Below are 17279 nucleotides of genomic sequence, written 5' to 3'. Positions count from 1 at the left end.
CCCTCGTCCTCCTCTTCGCCTTACTTCCTCTTCCTAGTGTTAGTATTTTTCACGTTATGTTTGTCCTTGCATATATGTTTTTTCGCTTTATTTTTCCTCTCTTTTTTTCCCTTCCATTGCCAAACTGTTATTCTAATCTTCCTAACTTATTTCCTGACTCCCTCGTCCTCCTCTTCGCCTTACTTCCTCTTCCTAGTGTTAATATTTTCACGTTATGTTTGTCCTCGCAAATATATTTTTCACTTTATTTTTCCTCTCTTTTCCCTTCCATTGCCAAACTGTTTTTCTAATCTTCCTAAACTACTTCCTGATTCCCTCGTCCTTCTCTACGCCTTACTTCCTCTTCCTAGTGTTAGTATTTTCACGTTATGTTTGTCCTCGCAAATATATTTTTCACTTTATTTTTCCTCTCTTTTCCTTTCCATTGCCAAACTGTTTTTCTAATCTTCCTAACTTATTTCCTGATTCCCTCGTCCTTCCCTCGTCTTCCTGGTGTTAGTATTTTCACGTTATGTTTGTTCTTGTATTCTTTTTCACCTTATTTTTTCCTCTCTTTTCCATTCCATTGCCAATCTGTTATTCTTATCTCCCTAAGTTATTCCCCGCCATGTGTGTACCGCGTATATTGCTTTCGCCGCTTTCTTTATTTTTTCGTTTGGTTCCCCTCGCCGGATATTCTTAGACCTCCGCGGTGCCTGTTATTGTTTCCCGCTCCGTGCTGCTGTTCCTCTTCCGCCGCCTCCTCCTCCATCCTGTTTTCCATTAGTTCGTGTATGTCATTAAGCGTCTTCTATATCCCTTCCTTCCTCCGTTTTTCTCCCCTTCATGTTCCTATAATTATGTTCTCTCTTCTTCCTCCTCATCACCTGCCTGTCTGCCCCTTGTCCTCGTTCTTGTTATCTGTTTTGGTTTTCTTGTTGTTTATGTTATTTTTCTTCTTGTTTTTCTTATTCCTCTTCTTCTTCTTCTTCATCGTCTTCGTCTCCGTCATCGTCTTATTCTTGTTCTTCTTACTCTTCTTTATCTTCTTTTTCTGCTTTTCATTTTCTTTTGCTTCTTCGTCTTATTATCCTCCTCCTCCTCCTCCTCCTCCTCCTCCGATGAGTTAGCGATATTAGCCTCATTCACTTTTATCGTCTATTTTCAAAAACACACGCTATAGGTTCTCCCGCGTCGCCCTCGTCCCTGCCTTCCATGTCCTCTCACACTCCTTCATAACCATTCACTCCCTGGCTGGCACTTTTACTAATACTTACTCTGTCTCTCTCTCTCTTTCTCCGCCAGGTCATCCGCGCCCCAGGGTATGGTGGACGCTGCACAACAAGACGCACGAGTTCGTAGTGGACGAGACCTACGAGGCGATCAACGGCGACCTCACGCAGAACGACCTCATGCTGCCCCGCCTCACGCCCGACCACCACATGACGGGACTCGCTTGCCACGCCTCCAACACCAACGCTACGGGCCCCATCACCTCGCGCGTCACTCTCCTCCTCAATAGTAAGTTTCTGGCTGTATACTTTCTCTTCTCTTTGTGTTCTTCCGCCTATGCATACGGTTCTTCACCCCCTTCTTCTCTTTTTTTATTCATTTCTTCATCTCTTCCTTCTCCTCTTCCTTCCCTCCTATCTGTGTTTTTCATTTTCTTTTTCTTTTCCTTCTTCTTCATTTACTTCTTCATTTCTTCAATTATCATTATTCTTTTTTGTCTGTTCTTCATTTTTCATTGCTACTTATTTGTTTCTTCTTCATTTTTTCTATTCGTTATTTCATTTTCTTCTTCTTAATCATCCTCTATATGCTCCTGCTTCTTCTTATCCTTCTTCTTCGCCTCCCTCTTCTTCTTATTCATCTCCTCTTCCTCCATCTCTTCCTTCTTCTCCTCCTCCTCTTCCTTCCCTCTGATTACTCTCCCGCCGTCTATCGCTCATGCCCCTCTGTGATTGGCCCTTAATTCATGACATTAATTACAGGACAGCCCTCGGCATTGCATCCTATCAGTGCGTCATATCTCCTGCAGGCGTCCTTCATGTCGACACACCTATACTTTCTCATGCATGTGTCTCTCCTGTTCCTTCCTTTGTAGTCCGTCCCTTCCTTCACTATCTCATGCATCTGTTCCTTCAATACTATCTAAGACGGTGTGTTGGGTAATCCGTCGCATACATCTATATTTCCTCTTCCTATACTATCTACATTTCCTCATTCATGTATTGCTCGTGTGCCCTCTTTTGTAGTCTAGTTTGTCCCTTCCTTCGCTGTCTCATGCATCTGTTCCTTCGTCAATACTTGGATTGTGTGTTGGATGGTTCGTCGCTTACATCTTTACTTCCTCATTCCTGTGTTGCATGAGTTCCTTCTTTTGTAGTCTAGTTTGTTCCTTCCTTCGCTGTCTCATTCACCTGTTCCTTCGTCAATACTATCTAGGACGCTGTGTTGAGTGATCCGTCGCATATCTCTTCTATTTTTTTTCTGCTACATCCACTAATATTTTTTTTCTTCATATTTTTCAATCTTTCTTTCCTTCTCCTGTCCACTAATTTCATTCATTTCCCTTTTCATATTCCTGCATCTCGTTTTTTTCTTTGATTGACACATGCTTTTCATTTTTCATCTGTTTATATTATCTGTTACATTATATATCCATCATTCAAGGGAGGGAGAATTAATTTTATCGTCTGTTTTAGCAGATTTTTTCTATGTTATCTGTTGTGGTTCTTGTCATTCCTCCTTGTCCTTAAGTTTTCAGCAGCTCGAGGCTTTGTGGGGGTGCTATCGATCCCACCCTTGGAGAGGCGTCAGTAAATTCACACTTTCTCAACACGCCATTCAGATCTCGAGTAGATGTACCCCGATAGACTTGGAATTGATGCCTAGTACATTTTTGCCATTGTTGTTATTATTGTTAGTAGTAGTAGTAGTTGTTGTATTAGTGGTAGTAGTAGTAGTAGTAGTTGTTTAAATGAGGATAATGATGAAAATGACGGTGGTACAATGTTGAAAATGATGATGTATGGTATCAATTTAAACTCTAAAGCGTTAATTTTCTTTTAACAGACAGTTTGTGCTCACCTGATCGCACTAACTGATTCAGGTCCACATTACCACGACACGCTGAACGTTTTGAAGCACGGGCGTCATTTGTCATCCACTCCGCCTGAATCACATGAACAGAAGTGCCTGAGTAATGTGGCCGCCGCTAACTTTTTTCACTTGCAAATTCCATGCTTCGGGAGCTACTTTACAAATATTTCTTTCCTCGCCGCGCTACAACGAGGTGCTTATGGCCCGCCGCTATTACCGGGGACTAAAACCTTCTGTTGTGCAAATCTCTCTTGTGTGTGGGCGGGGAGGTGGGGGGGGGGACTCCGTCTCTCTCTCTCTCTCTCTCTCTCTCTCTCTCTCTCTCTCTCTCTCTCTCTCTCTCTCTCTCTCTCTCTCTCTCTCTCTCTCTCTCTCTCTCTCTCTCTCTCTCTCTCTCTCTCTTCAAACGCTTTGCATAAACCAATTATGGACTCCATTAACTCCTTTGACTCACAGACGACCCGATGCCCGCTGCCCATCATCCCGCGCGCCGTTTTCTTGCTGCCTTTTTCAACAGCGAGGCTTTCCTCCTGCCAATAGTATCCGTTGCGGTTCCTTTTCTGTGCCGGTTAATGTTTGTTGTTCCTATTCATGATTAATCTTTCAAAAATCTTGCAATCGCTTTTCTTTTCGTCTGCACACATGGAGCGTACTGTTGGAACGGGGCATAGTACTCTCTCATCAGTTTGTAGCACGTAGAGCAGCATTTACCTATTCTGCAGGAGGAAGGAGAGTGAGCGCGTTGCTCTGGCGGCGTCACAGGAATTCATCACATAAGCATGAACTAGCAGTAGGATGTAACGTAGCGATGGTATATGTGTAGCTGTCGTCCTAATGACGTGTCTGTGTTTGCAAAGTGGCGCCCCAGCGTGTGCGCATCACGGGCCTGGAGGAGCCGCTCCTGGCCGGCCACCGCTACAGGGTGGGCTGCGAGACCTTCGGCAGCAGGCCCGCGCCCGTCCTCAAGTGGAGCATCAAACGACCCGACCGACTCGACGAGATCCTGGCCAAGCAGGTAAGGCTGTCTGCTGTGGCTCCAGGTCCTGGGAACCAGGCCAACCATATAGGCAGTTTAGAGGAGCATAACTTATTTTTGTACAATCAGAAACGCTTCGCGTGTGAAGGTGTTTGTCAAGAATGTCATTAAATTGAGCTGCTCCTCGACCTTCGGTATGCAATTAGCTTGAAAGTCAGAAGCCAGTGCTCCTCAGTATCATTTTCTAGCGACTTTGATGCTGTCATACCATGTTAATTATCTTCCACAATATTGAGACTCATTTATCGGAAATACCTTCATGATCTCTTTTCAACTTTTAGAATGATCGCGCCTCTTCATATTTAATCATGCTTGCATCTGAATCTTCGTACATATTTTACCAAAAATCATCCATCATCTTCACGTCATGAAAAATTATCAATATGTACAAGGTAACCTTACGTACACAATACCAACTACGTTTACGTGGGCGAACCTTTGAGATTACCGCACCAAGAAACTCGTAAGTGGTATTTAGAACTTGTCTTGAGTCACATTGTCTTGTTATCCGCCACTTCCTCTTCCTGGCGCCTGTCTTCTTCCTTGTTCCCTCTCCCTCTCTCCTCCTCCTTATTTGTCTTGTCTTTCCCAACACCCTCTTTGTCCTCCTCCTCTCATTATTAGTATTATCCTCCTACATTCCTTCCTCCTCCTCTTCTTCCTCTTCCTCCTTCATCTTCTTCTCCCTATCTTCGTATTATGACATTGCAATTTATGGGTTTAACGTATTAACTAATGTCATTATTGGAATTTCCTTTCTGTCCATCGGGAAAATTCGGCCGGTCCGTCAGCACTGGCAGGCATATGTAATTTGGCTCATACATTTTCAGAGGAATGACAATTTGTGCAATATTGAACGGTCAGCGACATTCCTCACACCTCAGCCTTTCCCTCCCACCCGTTAGCCAGGTGTCGGTGATGGGAGGGCGGGACACAGCTGGCACATGTAATATTTCTGCCACGCATAACCAGGCTCCAGTCAGATGTAGGGGGAGCCAGATTTGCCACACCCCAGCCAGTCACGTGTGGAGGGTAAATGTGGTCATGTCATACTTACTCAGGTTTCCAGGAATGCACCAGTGCCACACCTCAGGCAGTCAGGGTATAGGGAGGCAGTGGTTATGGTCTCTGTGTCTGCGTCGTAGTGTTCGAATGTCTACTGAAATGACCTTGACTGACCGAGGAAGATCACATGGAGAGGGCGATGCCTTCCACAAGATGAACCACTTGATTATACTTTGCTCGCTATACTTTGAAAATAAACTCCACTCGCGCAAGCCCGACAGCCACCAATATGATTTCACCTTTTCCCAGCAACTGACTGACTGGCTAGTGAAAAAATATCCAGCCTGGTTTGAGGAGGGGACGTGAGTTGGCCACTTATACAAACCGAAATGGGAAAGAGGAAGAGCTTTGTAAATAGAGAGGAAATGGAAGAAAAAAAAAGACGCGAGAGATAAGAGTCGTAGGTGCCATGTCTTTAGTGCACTCTTCCCGATACTGAATCCACCGTAAAGCTTGTCATTGTATCATTTTCCAACCGCAAACACCCGATCATGGGAGCGTTTGCCTCGCGTGTGTGTCTCCTCTACACTTTGCTCCGGGCTGAGTGTGTCTGATACGTAGTTCAGAGTGGCGGGGCGAGAAAATGGATACCCCTTGATAAAAGAGAGAGAGAGACGAGACGAAACGGGACATAAAAAGAGTATCGTGGGTCATGTTTTATGGTTCTGCGTGGCGGTGGCGGTTTGGTGCGTCACGCTGATCCATGCAGACTTGTACTCAAATGCGATGCGTTGATTTGAATTGCGATGCGGCGCCCAGAGTCGTGAGTGTCGTGTCGTGTCGCGCTGGGTCGTGCTATATCGAGTCCTGCCTCCCGCTCCCCACCGCAACCCTCGCCGCTGCCCGGGTCGCGCACGCCATGGCGGGAAGGGGAAGGCAAATAACATGCAGATGAATGCGACGCTCGCTTAAACACGGGCGGTAAAGAGGCGTGACGAGGCGGGCACAGGCGGGGATGCCAGAGGACTCCACAGACACTACAGGCACATTGCACAGGCACCACAGGAACGCCACGGACACGACACGGTAGGAAGGAACGCCACAAGTATTTAGGGGAGGAAATTGACAGCAACAAAAGAACAATACTGCTACGATATTGTCACTGGCACCTGAGGAACACGACAGCCAACCAGGGCGAACTAACAGGAGTAAAAACGCGGAAAACCTGCCTCGGGAAACCGGAACACTGCAATCAAGCTGGACAAACAGGGAGACGCCACAACAACAATTTAGTGACACAATGTACTTTAAGGAGCGCCAGAGAAGCACAAGACGATATCGTTACAGGGAATTAGGAAAACATAAGAACCAAGAATAACAATATGAACCCTACAGTAAAAATATAAGGAAAATGACACACAAACAACACATTTAGGCAAGTAGCAGGACATAGCAGGGCAGAACAAATAAAGGACACAACAGATGACTTGCAGCACCAGAAATGCATAGCAGGAACATCACATCCTCACAACGAAATTAACCGAAGGAATATAACATAAAAAATGAATCAAGAAGTTGCGCATGAACTCACGAACGCTAGACTTAACCAAGAGCACCATAGAGGCACCACAAGAGCACCCAGACCTTGCCTCAGAACCACCAGAAGAACATTTCATGAGTTTACAGTTGCACCTGGAAAAAAGAACATTCCAAGAAGCAGTGCAGCAGCTGACGAGCCCTAGGTCGATATTATAAGACATTTTCGCTTTTCATATCAGCTATTTCTAAAGGTCAAAGAGGTGGTCAATCAGGTTCTAATGGGTGTTTCTTTTAAGCTCACGGCACAGAAGAAGGATAAAACTACCACCAGGGCCGTAAAATTAATCCTGGAAGTGCCCCAAACTCCTACGAAAGCCTTGTCAAATATGTGAACTTGGACAACGAAATGTTTAGCAATACGGCCCCACTTAACCAACAGCACCGAATAGGCAAAGCAGGACCACCACATCCTCGCCTCAGAGGCACCTAAGAAACATTTTAGAAGTGTAACCACGCACCTACACGACGATGAACAAATAGCAGTAAAAATAGGTAAGGAACTCGTCATAATATCAGAGGCACAGCTCCGCCACATTCTCGCTACAGGAGCACATACGGAGCTTCACATAACGTTCATCCTCGTGCACATTCGCCGCGGACTCACCACATCGGCGGTTCAGCGGCGGGAGTTTGTCTGGGTATCGTTTTAAAATTCTCTGTATAAACAAGCATTGCGCCCCGAGCTGGCTAACAATGCACGAACGCTATTTAATATCCCCGGGAAATGTTTTGCGATTGTCAGGATTTATACACCGGCTCTGCAAACACACGGGAACGTAGCGAGGTAGAAAGGAAGAATAATAATAATAATAATAATAATAATAATAATAATAATAATAATAATAATAATAATAATAATAATGATAACAACAACAACAACAACAACAACAACAACAACAACAACAACAACAACAACAACAACAGTAATAATAATAATAATAATAATAATAATAATAATAATAATAATAATATTGGTAATACTAATGACATTACCTACAAAGAAGGAATAATTGAATTTTCCTTTAGGCTTAACAGAGAGAGAGAGAGAGAGAGAGAGAGAGAGAGAGAGAGAGAGAGCACTACTATTATTAAAAAAAAAAAAAAATCCTCCTCACCTAATTGAACTTGAACAGGCTTTCACGTCCTTACAACACGTCCTTGGCACCCTCATTATACTTTCCCTTTTCCATATTTTGTTTCTCTTTATCTTCTAGTAACTTACCTTCCTTTTCTATTTTGTTTTCCTTTTTTCTCCTAGTAACTTACCATCCATTTCAATTTTTTCCTCCCAGCTATTTAACTCCCTTTTCCATTTTGCTTTTCTTTATCTCCTAATAACTTGCCTTTCACTCTTACCACCTTTATTTCCATCCTGTGCCACCATATATGAAGAACAAAAATAGGAGGGGAAAGAATAAGTCTAATTTGCATGAGAAGAAAGGGAATACGAGAGAGAGAGAAAGGAAAATGAAATGGCCTTGAGGGATTGTCGGAAGTATACATGAAAAACGAGAAAACCTTCAAGACATCAGTTATATGTGAGAATTTCCTTCCGGTGAACTTTAAAAAAAAACTATCTCACTCATTAATACATCTTTATCCCGTCTGTTCCTTTTCTTGACGCTCTCTCTCTCTGTCTCTCCTATCTCCTTCCCCGCTGCATACCTTTCATGATATATTTTCCGACTCTTTATTCTGTCTCCCTTTGACTTCCTACCTAACTCTTTTTGTGTGCATTTCCTGCCTTTTGTGCGCCCTCTAAGCCACCCTCCTTTTTATTTTAAGCTCCTGTACACTTCTTTTCCTCCCGTCCCTCTCCGTCGACTTTAAACTTTCTCCCCTTTTCCTCCCGCGCCTCTCTTCCTCCTCCAATTTACTCCTTTCCTGTCGCTGCCCTTTCCATTATGATCTTTTATACACACGCATGTCTCCTTTTTCCTCTCGCCCTCCTCCTCCTCCTCCGCTCTCCTTAATCTTGCCTCCTTTCCAACGCTCTCTCTCCATCTTCCCCTTCTCCCTTTTCGCTCTGGTTTCTTCATAATTCCTCCCTCTGCTACTCTCATAAATTAGTGTTCTTTATTGTCTCGTTTCCTATCCTTTCTCTACACTTTCCCTTCTTCCTCCTTCGTTCTTGTTTTTCTGGTTTATCACCCCCTCTAAAACTCGTTCACTCCCTCACCCTTTCATAAACTTCCATTTTCATTCCATCCCTTTCCTTTCCTATCCATGCTTTCCCTTCCCTTCCCTTCCCTTCCCTTCCCTTCCCTTCCCTTCACTTCACTTCACTTCTTTTCTCTCCTTTACTCATCCGTAGAAATTGTCCTCCACACGAACTTTTCCTGTCATTGCTTCCTTCCTTCTTTATTTCTTCCTCATAATCTCCTCTAGACATCTTATCCTCCTTCTCCCTTTCCTCTACATCCCTTCCATTCCCATCTCTCCCCCGTTCCCTTCCCTTCCCTTTCCTTTCCGCACCAGTACAAACTGTCCCTGATATATACACCTTTCCCTGCCCTTACTTGCTTCCTCCTTCCTCCGTCCTTCCGCCATCCTGAGACGCACCAATGACCTCTTTGAAGTCTGCCTTTTAGTACCAACTAGCTTTATTGCCCATGCCATTACGGCTCCGAACACTGATTTCTATGGACTAAGCTCCCCAAGATTTTCCGGAGAGTGGCTCCTTCTGTTACGCGCGGAAATGGGAGTAGGGAAAAGGGGGTAGATAGATAGAAAGTTAGATAGATAGAAGGATAGAGTTGATTATGTGGTAAATGGATGTGTAACTCGTCTTGAGCTTCCTCTTCCTAATTATTTAAACAATGCCGTGTGTGGAAATTAATTGACGTATCTGATGCTAACAAAAGGAGAGGAAGGAAGGAGAGCGGAGGCGGAGGAAGAGAATGAGTGAGTGGAGAGGGAAGAGGAAGAGGAAGAGGAGGTAGGAGAAGAGGAGAGAAAAGTTACAAGACCAAACCGGAGTGTGCGGGAATAGATTTTTGTATATAAACAGAAGGTCGGGGGGGGCGAGAGAGAGAGAGAGAGAGAAGGTCCGTAAATGGAAAGATTCAGGAATGCTCTCAGAAGTAAGAAATTCAAGCCACCTCTCGAATTACTGACCTCCTCCTCCTCCTCGTCCTCCTCCTCCTCCTCCTCCTCGTCCTCCTCCTCCTCCTCCTCCTCCTCCTCCTCCTCCTCCTCCTCCTCCTTACTCCCCCCCATTCCTCCTCTTCCTCCTCCTCTCTCCTCCTCTTCCCTTGTTCCTCGTCCTTCTATTTTTCCTTCGGCCCATCATTCCTTCTCCTCCTCTTCTTCCTCCATCTCCTCCTCCTCCTCCTCCTCCTCCTCCTCCTCCTCCTCCTCCTCCTCCTCCTCCTCCTCCTCCTCCTCCTCCTCCTCCTTTTACCTGGCCTCTGAAGCTGTCCTTAAATTAGTTAATTACCTCCGAGACACATAAATTGCCTCAATCACGGCCACTTACTTTACCTGCTCCAGAAGTTGACGGGGAGACGTGCCCCCCCCCCCCTCTCTCTCTCTCTCTCTCTCTCTCTCTCTCTATCTGCCTATCTATCTACCTCTCACACGATTTCCATTATTAGCACCCTTTTATTCTCCCTCCTTTTTCCTTTATTTCCCTTCCATTAACTCCCCACTCTTCTTAGTCCCACCTATACCTTCCTTCCTTTCTTATCTGTCTTGTAAACGCCTTTCCTGTCCTATTTTGTCGCTGCCTTACCTCTTTCGCTCTTCTACTAACATGTTTTTCAGCTTTGACGTCTTGGGACCTTCTTGTTTTAGCCCAGTAACAAAATTTTTATCTACCTTCCATTTTTGCAAGTTGTATGTATTTTACCTTCTCTACAGCTAGTTCTGCGTGGCTGTGAATCATATGCTAACATCCTTTTCTCTCACATTCTTTGTAGACACTTCTATTTTAACTCCAAAGATCTACATTTCCTTCTTTGACAAAATATTTAACATCTCTCTCTTTCAATATAACATCTACGGGATCTTATTTTATATATTTCATCCTAAGTCTTTCCCTTTTACATTTGTTTTCTACTTTCTACGAGACTCCTTTTCTATATCATGTTTTATCCTCGCCTTAACTACTGCAGGACATTTTTTGCTAAGCCTTCCCTCTAACAGCCCCTCTCGCCCTCTCTCCCCCGCCAGGACCTGTCGAAGCGGAACGTGAGCAGGTCGTTTCTGGAGCTGGACGTGGACTGGAGTGATCACAAGGCCACCCTCAAGTGCAGCGCCGCCAGCCCCGCCCTCCCGGAGCGAAGCATCACCAACAGCTCCGTCTTTGAAGTGAATTGTAAGTGTAGAGAGAGGTTGTGTCTTGCTGCTTTCCCTGTTCCTTGTCTGACTGTTATTCCTTCTACTACTACTATTACTACTACTACTACTACTATTTCTTCTCTTCCTCCTCCTCCTCCTCTTCATCATCATCATCATCTCTTCCTCGTCCGTTTCCTTCTCATCATCAATTTTCGTCTCCTTCTCCTGCTCCTCCTCTTTATTTTATTCTCCATCTTACGCTCGCTTTTCTATCCTCATCTTCATCATAATCATCATTGTTCTCAGTGTTGTCATCGTCATCCTCCCCCTCCTTCTTTTAATTTCGTCTCTCCTCCCCTTCTTCCTTTTTCTCCTCCTCTCCCTCCTCCTCCTGCCCGTCTAACTTCTTTGTGTATCTGCTTTGGGTCCGATTTATCTCTTTATTCTCTCCTGCTTGTCCTGAGTCACTGGGATGATTTTTTTTAACGTATACTCTTGTTGAATGAGTAATGTATCTTCTTCGCCTTCATCTTTTCTATACAAGTCATTTATGGCGGACCTGTCGTTGATACTGCTTCGTTCCTTTGAGATATGATAGAGAGGAATTAAAGCACTCCTCCTGTCTGTCTCTGTCACCGTCTGTCAACATACATACATACAGACAGACATACATACATTCACATATTCGTATCCGTAAAGTATACAAACCACAGCGAGCACAACGCCAGGGTAACTTTCATTATCATTTTTATTGTTTTATTTATCTGTTGTTATTTACGCCTACCTGCCGTTGCCTCGCTTAAGCCCGACAGGCCGGCTCGTCGCTGCCCGCCGTCCCTGTAGCCTGGCCAGAGAACCCGTGTTGTTATTCATGAATGCCGGGAATATTTGTTTTGCTCGCGTGTGTGTGCGTGTATGTGTGTGTGTGTGTGTGTGTGTGTGTGTGTGTGTGTGTGTGTGTGTGTGCGATGGTAGATGGAGTGTGTTTAGTTCCGGTATAATATAATTTCGTAATACCTGAAGCAGAAGCAGCGGTGTACTCATAATAACAGCAGTAGTAGAGGTGGCAGTAAAACTATCACGTCATTATTATTATTATTATTATTATTATTATTATTATTATTATTATTATTATTATTATTAGTAGTAGTAGTAGTAGTAGTAGTGGTAGTAGTAGTAGTAGTAGTAGTAGTAGTGGTAGTGGTAGTAGTAGTGGTAGTAGTAGTGGTAGTAGTAGTAGTAGTAGTAGTAGTAGTAGTAGTAGTAGTAGTAGTAGTAGTAGTAGTAGTAGTAGTAGTAGTAGTAGTAGTAGTAGTAGGTGGCGAACTAGCAATAAAAATAAAAACAGAACGGACGTAATATAACTTTCAGTCGCTCTCAATAAAAAAAAAGACTTTACTTTTCGGAAAAGTTTTATTGTTCAATATTACTGGTCGCCGCTCCGTGTTTTTCTCATTTTTTGTTATCTATAATCCTAACAAAATGGGACTGTAGAATAGCTCCCTCTGTTCAATGCATAATCCCCTTTTTTAACGGAAACACTAAAAAATAATGGCGGGATATATTTCGACAAGCATTATTGAAGGAAAGGGATATATGTAACGGCCTCGGTTCTGCTTACAGTTCGATGGAAAGATTACAGGTTAGAAAAAAAAGACGATCGTTCAGTTGGCGGTGACCATTTATAGAACCACGAGAAAACTGTTTTTTTTAATCATGCTATTTATGGGCCTCGGGAACGTTCATTGTTGATACATTTTTTATTGCGTGCAACTCTGGATTCTTGTCTGTCTCTCATTCCGCTTGCAGTCTCTCATTCTACTTGCTTACTCTTTTCAACACAATCTAATCTCATTCTGCTTGTTTGCTTTTATTCAAATCTAAAAGATATTTTGCCCCTGATTTCAAAAGCCACATTTTTTCATTTTGTGCCCAGAACGTTTTATGAATTTGCTCAAAAAACGAGAAAAAAGTGTGATTACGCGGTGCAGACTTTCAAGATGGATCTCACTGGTGGTGCCTCGGGTGTGTACAATTAGTTCCCGTGCGCCGACCGTGGGAAGCAGCTCAGTAATAACAAATGTCCTCGTCCGCTTAAACATTTACTGGCGGCCCCACATTTATATGACAGTTTCCTTGACAGCCATTGTGAGGCGTCTCGCGGCCCTCACGACGTAGGCGCCGGCAGACTCGTGTGCCTGACCTTGGCCGAGCCTTGACGAGACGGAGGGAGGAAACAGATGTACATATCCTATTTTTATTGTGTACAGGGTTGCGTCCATCTACAGTCAAGGAGCCAGACCACGTGTTGAATAAAATGAGATCAAAAATTGCCCGTATTACTCTTAAAGAAAACAAAATACCATAAATTAAAACATGCACTTTTGTTACATGTGGCGGTGTTTTTTTCTGTTTCGCCTGTACGCTGAGTGGCTTGTGGTCAGGTGAGGTGCTTCGCGGATGTCGCTACAGGTGTAACAGGCACAGGTTAGACCATTAGAAAGACAAGGGGTGGAGAGCAAAGGAAACGCCCATTCCCTTCCTTTCCTTCTATCATTTCCACCACTCATGCTCGCACCCCTCCATCCACCCCCACCCCCTTTCCCCTGCCCCTGCCCCTTCCCCACCCCCACTCCCCCATTCACTGCCTTCCTCCTCCAGTTGGGCCGAGCCTGACGTGTCGTGGACGAGCACCAATTAGAGGTATAGATAGGTGATGCTTTTTGTTATCTATTTTGTTTTCTCGTTTAAATCAGAAACATTAACACACCTTTGTCTCTCTCTGCATGCAAGTAGATATGTTTCTTTGATTGTCTACCTGTCTCATTGTCTATCTGTCTATATCAGTCTGTCAGGATAACATAGCATATTCAGTTTATACTATTGCTTAATAATTCCTTATATTTGGAAATATGATGTTTGTTTTCTTCGCTGCACGATTACTTGTTTCATTAGTCAAGAGAGAGCAATACTGCTTTCACCGGGAGAATTAATTGTTAGCAAGGCTGCACCGTGTATGTGGGGGGAGGTGTGTGTGTGTGTGTGTGTGTGTGTGTGTGTGTGTTCGTCATAGGTATACATCTACCTAAACAAAATTTCAAGTATACATGTCTAAGACGAGCAATGCAGATGTTCACTTTCTTTTTTCTCTCATTACTCCCCCGGCACTTGAGAAGAAAGAACAAAGCGGGGAAAAACAAGAGTTATTATTTCATGTTCGCTACGGAGCCGTCGGTGAATTTAATATGATACTTGATTACGACACGCGCGCTCAGACTCTCTCATTACAGGTTCGCAGTCCGAGTTCCCGTGCGTGTTTATCTGCGTGTGTCGGAATATTGCTGCGTCCTCACGGCTGTCCTCTTGAACGCACGCACGCCGAGCCGCTTTTTGAGTGAACATAGTCGCCGTGATCACCGTCATTTTCGCCGCTATTTCTTCCTCGCGTCATAGAGTTATTCCAAGTGATGTCTGTAAGCACTTCCAGCACATGAAGATACACGGGATATATTACACACACACACACACACACACACACACACACACACACACACCATAAAAAACGAGATATTGTAACAGTGTTGGCTTGATCAAAATGACCTCCATGTGTTACCTAAGCAACACACACACACAAACACTCTCTCTCTCTCTCTCTCTCTCTCTCTCTCTCTCTCTCTCTCTCTCTCTCTCTCTCTCTCTCTCTCTCTCTCTCTCTCTCTCTCTCTCTCTCTCTCTCTCTCTCTCTCTCTCTCTCTCTCTCTCTCTCTTCCCCCCACCCCCCTTTGGGAATGTGTGGGAACTCATTAAAGGCAAATGCATTAGTTCTATTGTCCTTTTTTTGTTTTCTGTTTTCGTGTTTTCAAGTGATGCTAAAAAAGAAAAGGAAAACTAATATACACTGTTTCATCCCGCTTCCTTAAAAACGCGATCCTGTTTTACTTAAATATGTCTGAGTTGTTTCTTGTTACATTTTGTGAGGCGTTTAGGAAAAAAAATTGCGTCGTTTAATTAACTTAGTAAAGAAACATCTTTTTTTCTCTCCCTTCTCTCCACGTGATATTGATTTACCAACTCTAATTAAAACGCGTGCTTCACCTGATACACCTGATATTTTCTCTATGTTAACGCCCACTGACCTCACGGGAATATTGTTTTTTTTCTTGTGATCTCTATATGATTGTGAAAGTCCCCTTCTCTCTCTCTCTCTCTCTCTCTCTCTCTCTCTCTCTCTCTCTCTCTCTCTCTCTCTCTCTCTCTCTCTCTCTCTCTCTCTCTCTCTCTCTCTCTCTCTCTCTCTCTCTCTCTCTCTCTCTCTCTCTCTCTCTCTCTCTCTCTCTCTCTCTCTCTCTCTCTCTCTCTCTCTCTCTCTCTCTCTCTCTCTCTCTCTCTCTCTCTCTCTCTCTCTCTCTCTCTCTCTTACTCCTTCCCTTCATAACACTCCCTATTCTATGCTGTCAATCCACATTTTAACACTCCTTCCCTTCATAACACTCTCCCCATTCTATGCTGTCACTCCACTTTTCAACCTCTCTAACAGCCCTAACTCTACTCGGTCTTGCTAACACTCTCTCTTCCTGCTCTACCCAATCAGTCCACTCTTCAACCTTTTTAACAGTCCCTCATACTGCGTCATCCACAGCCACCGCAAACCTCCACACCGCTAACGCTTCCTCATTCTCGTACTCTTCGTCCCCACAGTCGCCCCACGGCTTCATCTCACCCTTGGGACGACGCTGCAGCCAGACGGAATCAAGGAGGAAATGGACGTGTACTTCCAATGCACCGTCAAGGCCAACCCCTGGGTGTACAAGATCTCCTGGTACCACAACGTAAGTCACCTGCGAGGTCTTGATGAAGGGAATGTTTAGTCAAGGGTTTTTTTTAGTGATGAAGGCGGGGAAGATTGTGGAAGGGAAATGATGCGCAGTCTCATTTGTATGTTTGGGGTGACTGTCGCTCTGATATTCATTATAGGATGCGTGATACTGATGGAGGTTTTAGTAGTAGTAGTAGTAATAGCAGTAGTAACAAAATAGTAGTAGGAGTATTAGATTCCTTAATGGCAGAAATAGCTATAATGGTATGAATGATGGCAGTTGCAGAAATCGATGGGTTCAGATCAAGAGAACTCTAAAAAAAGCTGTTGAAAGGCTCCATCATCCTTACTGGAGGAGACAATTTTCTCTCTCTCTCTCTCTCTCTCTCTCTCTCTCTCTCTCTCTCTCTCTCTCTCTCTCTCTCTCTCTCTCTCTCTCTCTCTCTCTCTCTCTCTCTCTCTCTCTCTCTCTCTCTCTCTCTCTCTCTCTCTCTCTCTCTCTCTCTCTCTCTCTCTCTCTCTCTCTCTCTCTCTCTCTCTCTCTCTCTCTCTCTCTCTCTCTCAGTTCCTTTGGAGGTGCCGTTGCAGGCATAATGAGTTGCTCTCCTTCATTATATATTCCCGGCTAAATATTCGGCTTTATTCAGCAGCTGAGACACAGAGGGAGAGGCGGAGGATGAAACAGAATCCTTGCAAACTCCGGGCGAAGAGGCGGCCCGCAACTTTTTCCGCCAGAACAAACTGGGTTAAAAAAATTGAAACCTGGATGGAGTAGTTATGCATACGTCCTGTGTTGTTGTTTTTAGACGGGAGATGCGGCGAGGGCAGGGAGGGATCACACACACACACACACACACACACACACACACACACACACACACACACATGAACACTTAACAAATCAAAACATACCGTGACAAATACGCATTTCAATGAGAGAGAGAGAGAGAGAGAGAGAGAGAGAAGTGGTGAGTGAGTGAGGTGGTGAGTGAGTGGTGGTGGTGAGTGGTGGTGAGTGGTGGGTGGTGGTGGGTGAGTGGTGGTGGTGAGGTGGTGGTGGTGGTGGTGGTGGTGGTGGTGAGGTGGTGGTGGTGGTGGTGGTGAGTGGTGGGTGGTGGTGGTGGTGGTGGTGGTGGTGGTGGTGGTGGGTGGTGAGGTGGTGGTGTGGTGGTGAGGTGAGTGGTGGGTGGGTGGTGGTGGTGGTGGTGGGTGGTGGGTGGTGGGTGGGTGGTGGTGGTGGTGGTGGTGGTGGTGGTGGTGGTGGTGGGTGGGTGGTGGTGGTGGTGGTGGTGTTGGGTGGTGGGTGGTGGTGGTGGGTGGTGGTGGGTGGTGGTGGTGGGTGGTGGTGGTGTGGTGGGGGTGGTGGTGGTGGTGGTGGTGGTGTGTGGTGTGTGTGTGTGTGTGTGGTGGTGGTGGCAGTGGTGGGTGTGTGGGTGTATGTGACTATTGGTGATTAAT

General features: G+C 44.8%; 1 protein-coding gene across 2 annotated transcripts in view; it reads left to right on the top strand.

Annotated features, from left to right (window-relative positions):
* LOC126984263 (MAM domain-containing glycosylphosphatidylinositol anchor protein 1-like) overlaps positions 1 to 17279 on the top strand; it is a 76619-nt gene that overhangs the window by 39186 nt on the left and 20154 nt on the right. For both annotated transcript variants that reach the window (XM_050837883.1, XM_050837882.1), the window contains exons 4-7: positions 1285 to 1500; positions 3942 to 4099; positions 10898 to 11042; positions 15704 to 15834. In XM_050837883.1, the coding sequence (XP_050693840.1) occupies positions 1285 to 1500; positions 3942 to 4099; positions 10898 to 11042; positions 15704 to 15834 (650 nt within the window). The remainder of the gene's footprint in view (positions 1 to 1284; positions 1501 to 3941; positions 4100 to 10897; positions 11043 to 15703; positions 15835 to 17279) is intronic.

Source organism: Eriocheir sinensis, chromosome 56 (genome assembly GCF_024679095.1).
Source record: "Eriocheir sinensis breed Jianghai 21 chromosome 56, ASM2467909v1, whole genome shotgun sequence".
NCBI lineage: Eukaryota > Metazoa > Arthropoda > Malacostraca > Decapoda > Varunidae > Eriocheir > Eriocheir sinensis.
The sequence above is the reverse complement of the archived record's forward strand: the minus strand, read 5'-3'. Positions and strand labels throughout refer to the sequence as shown.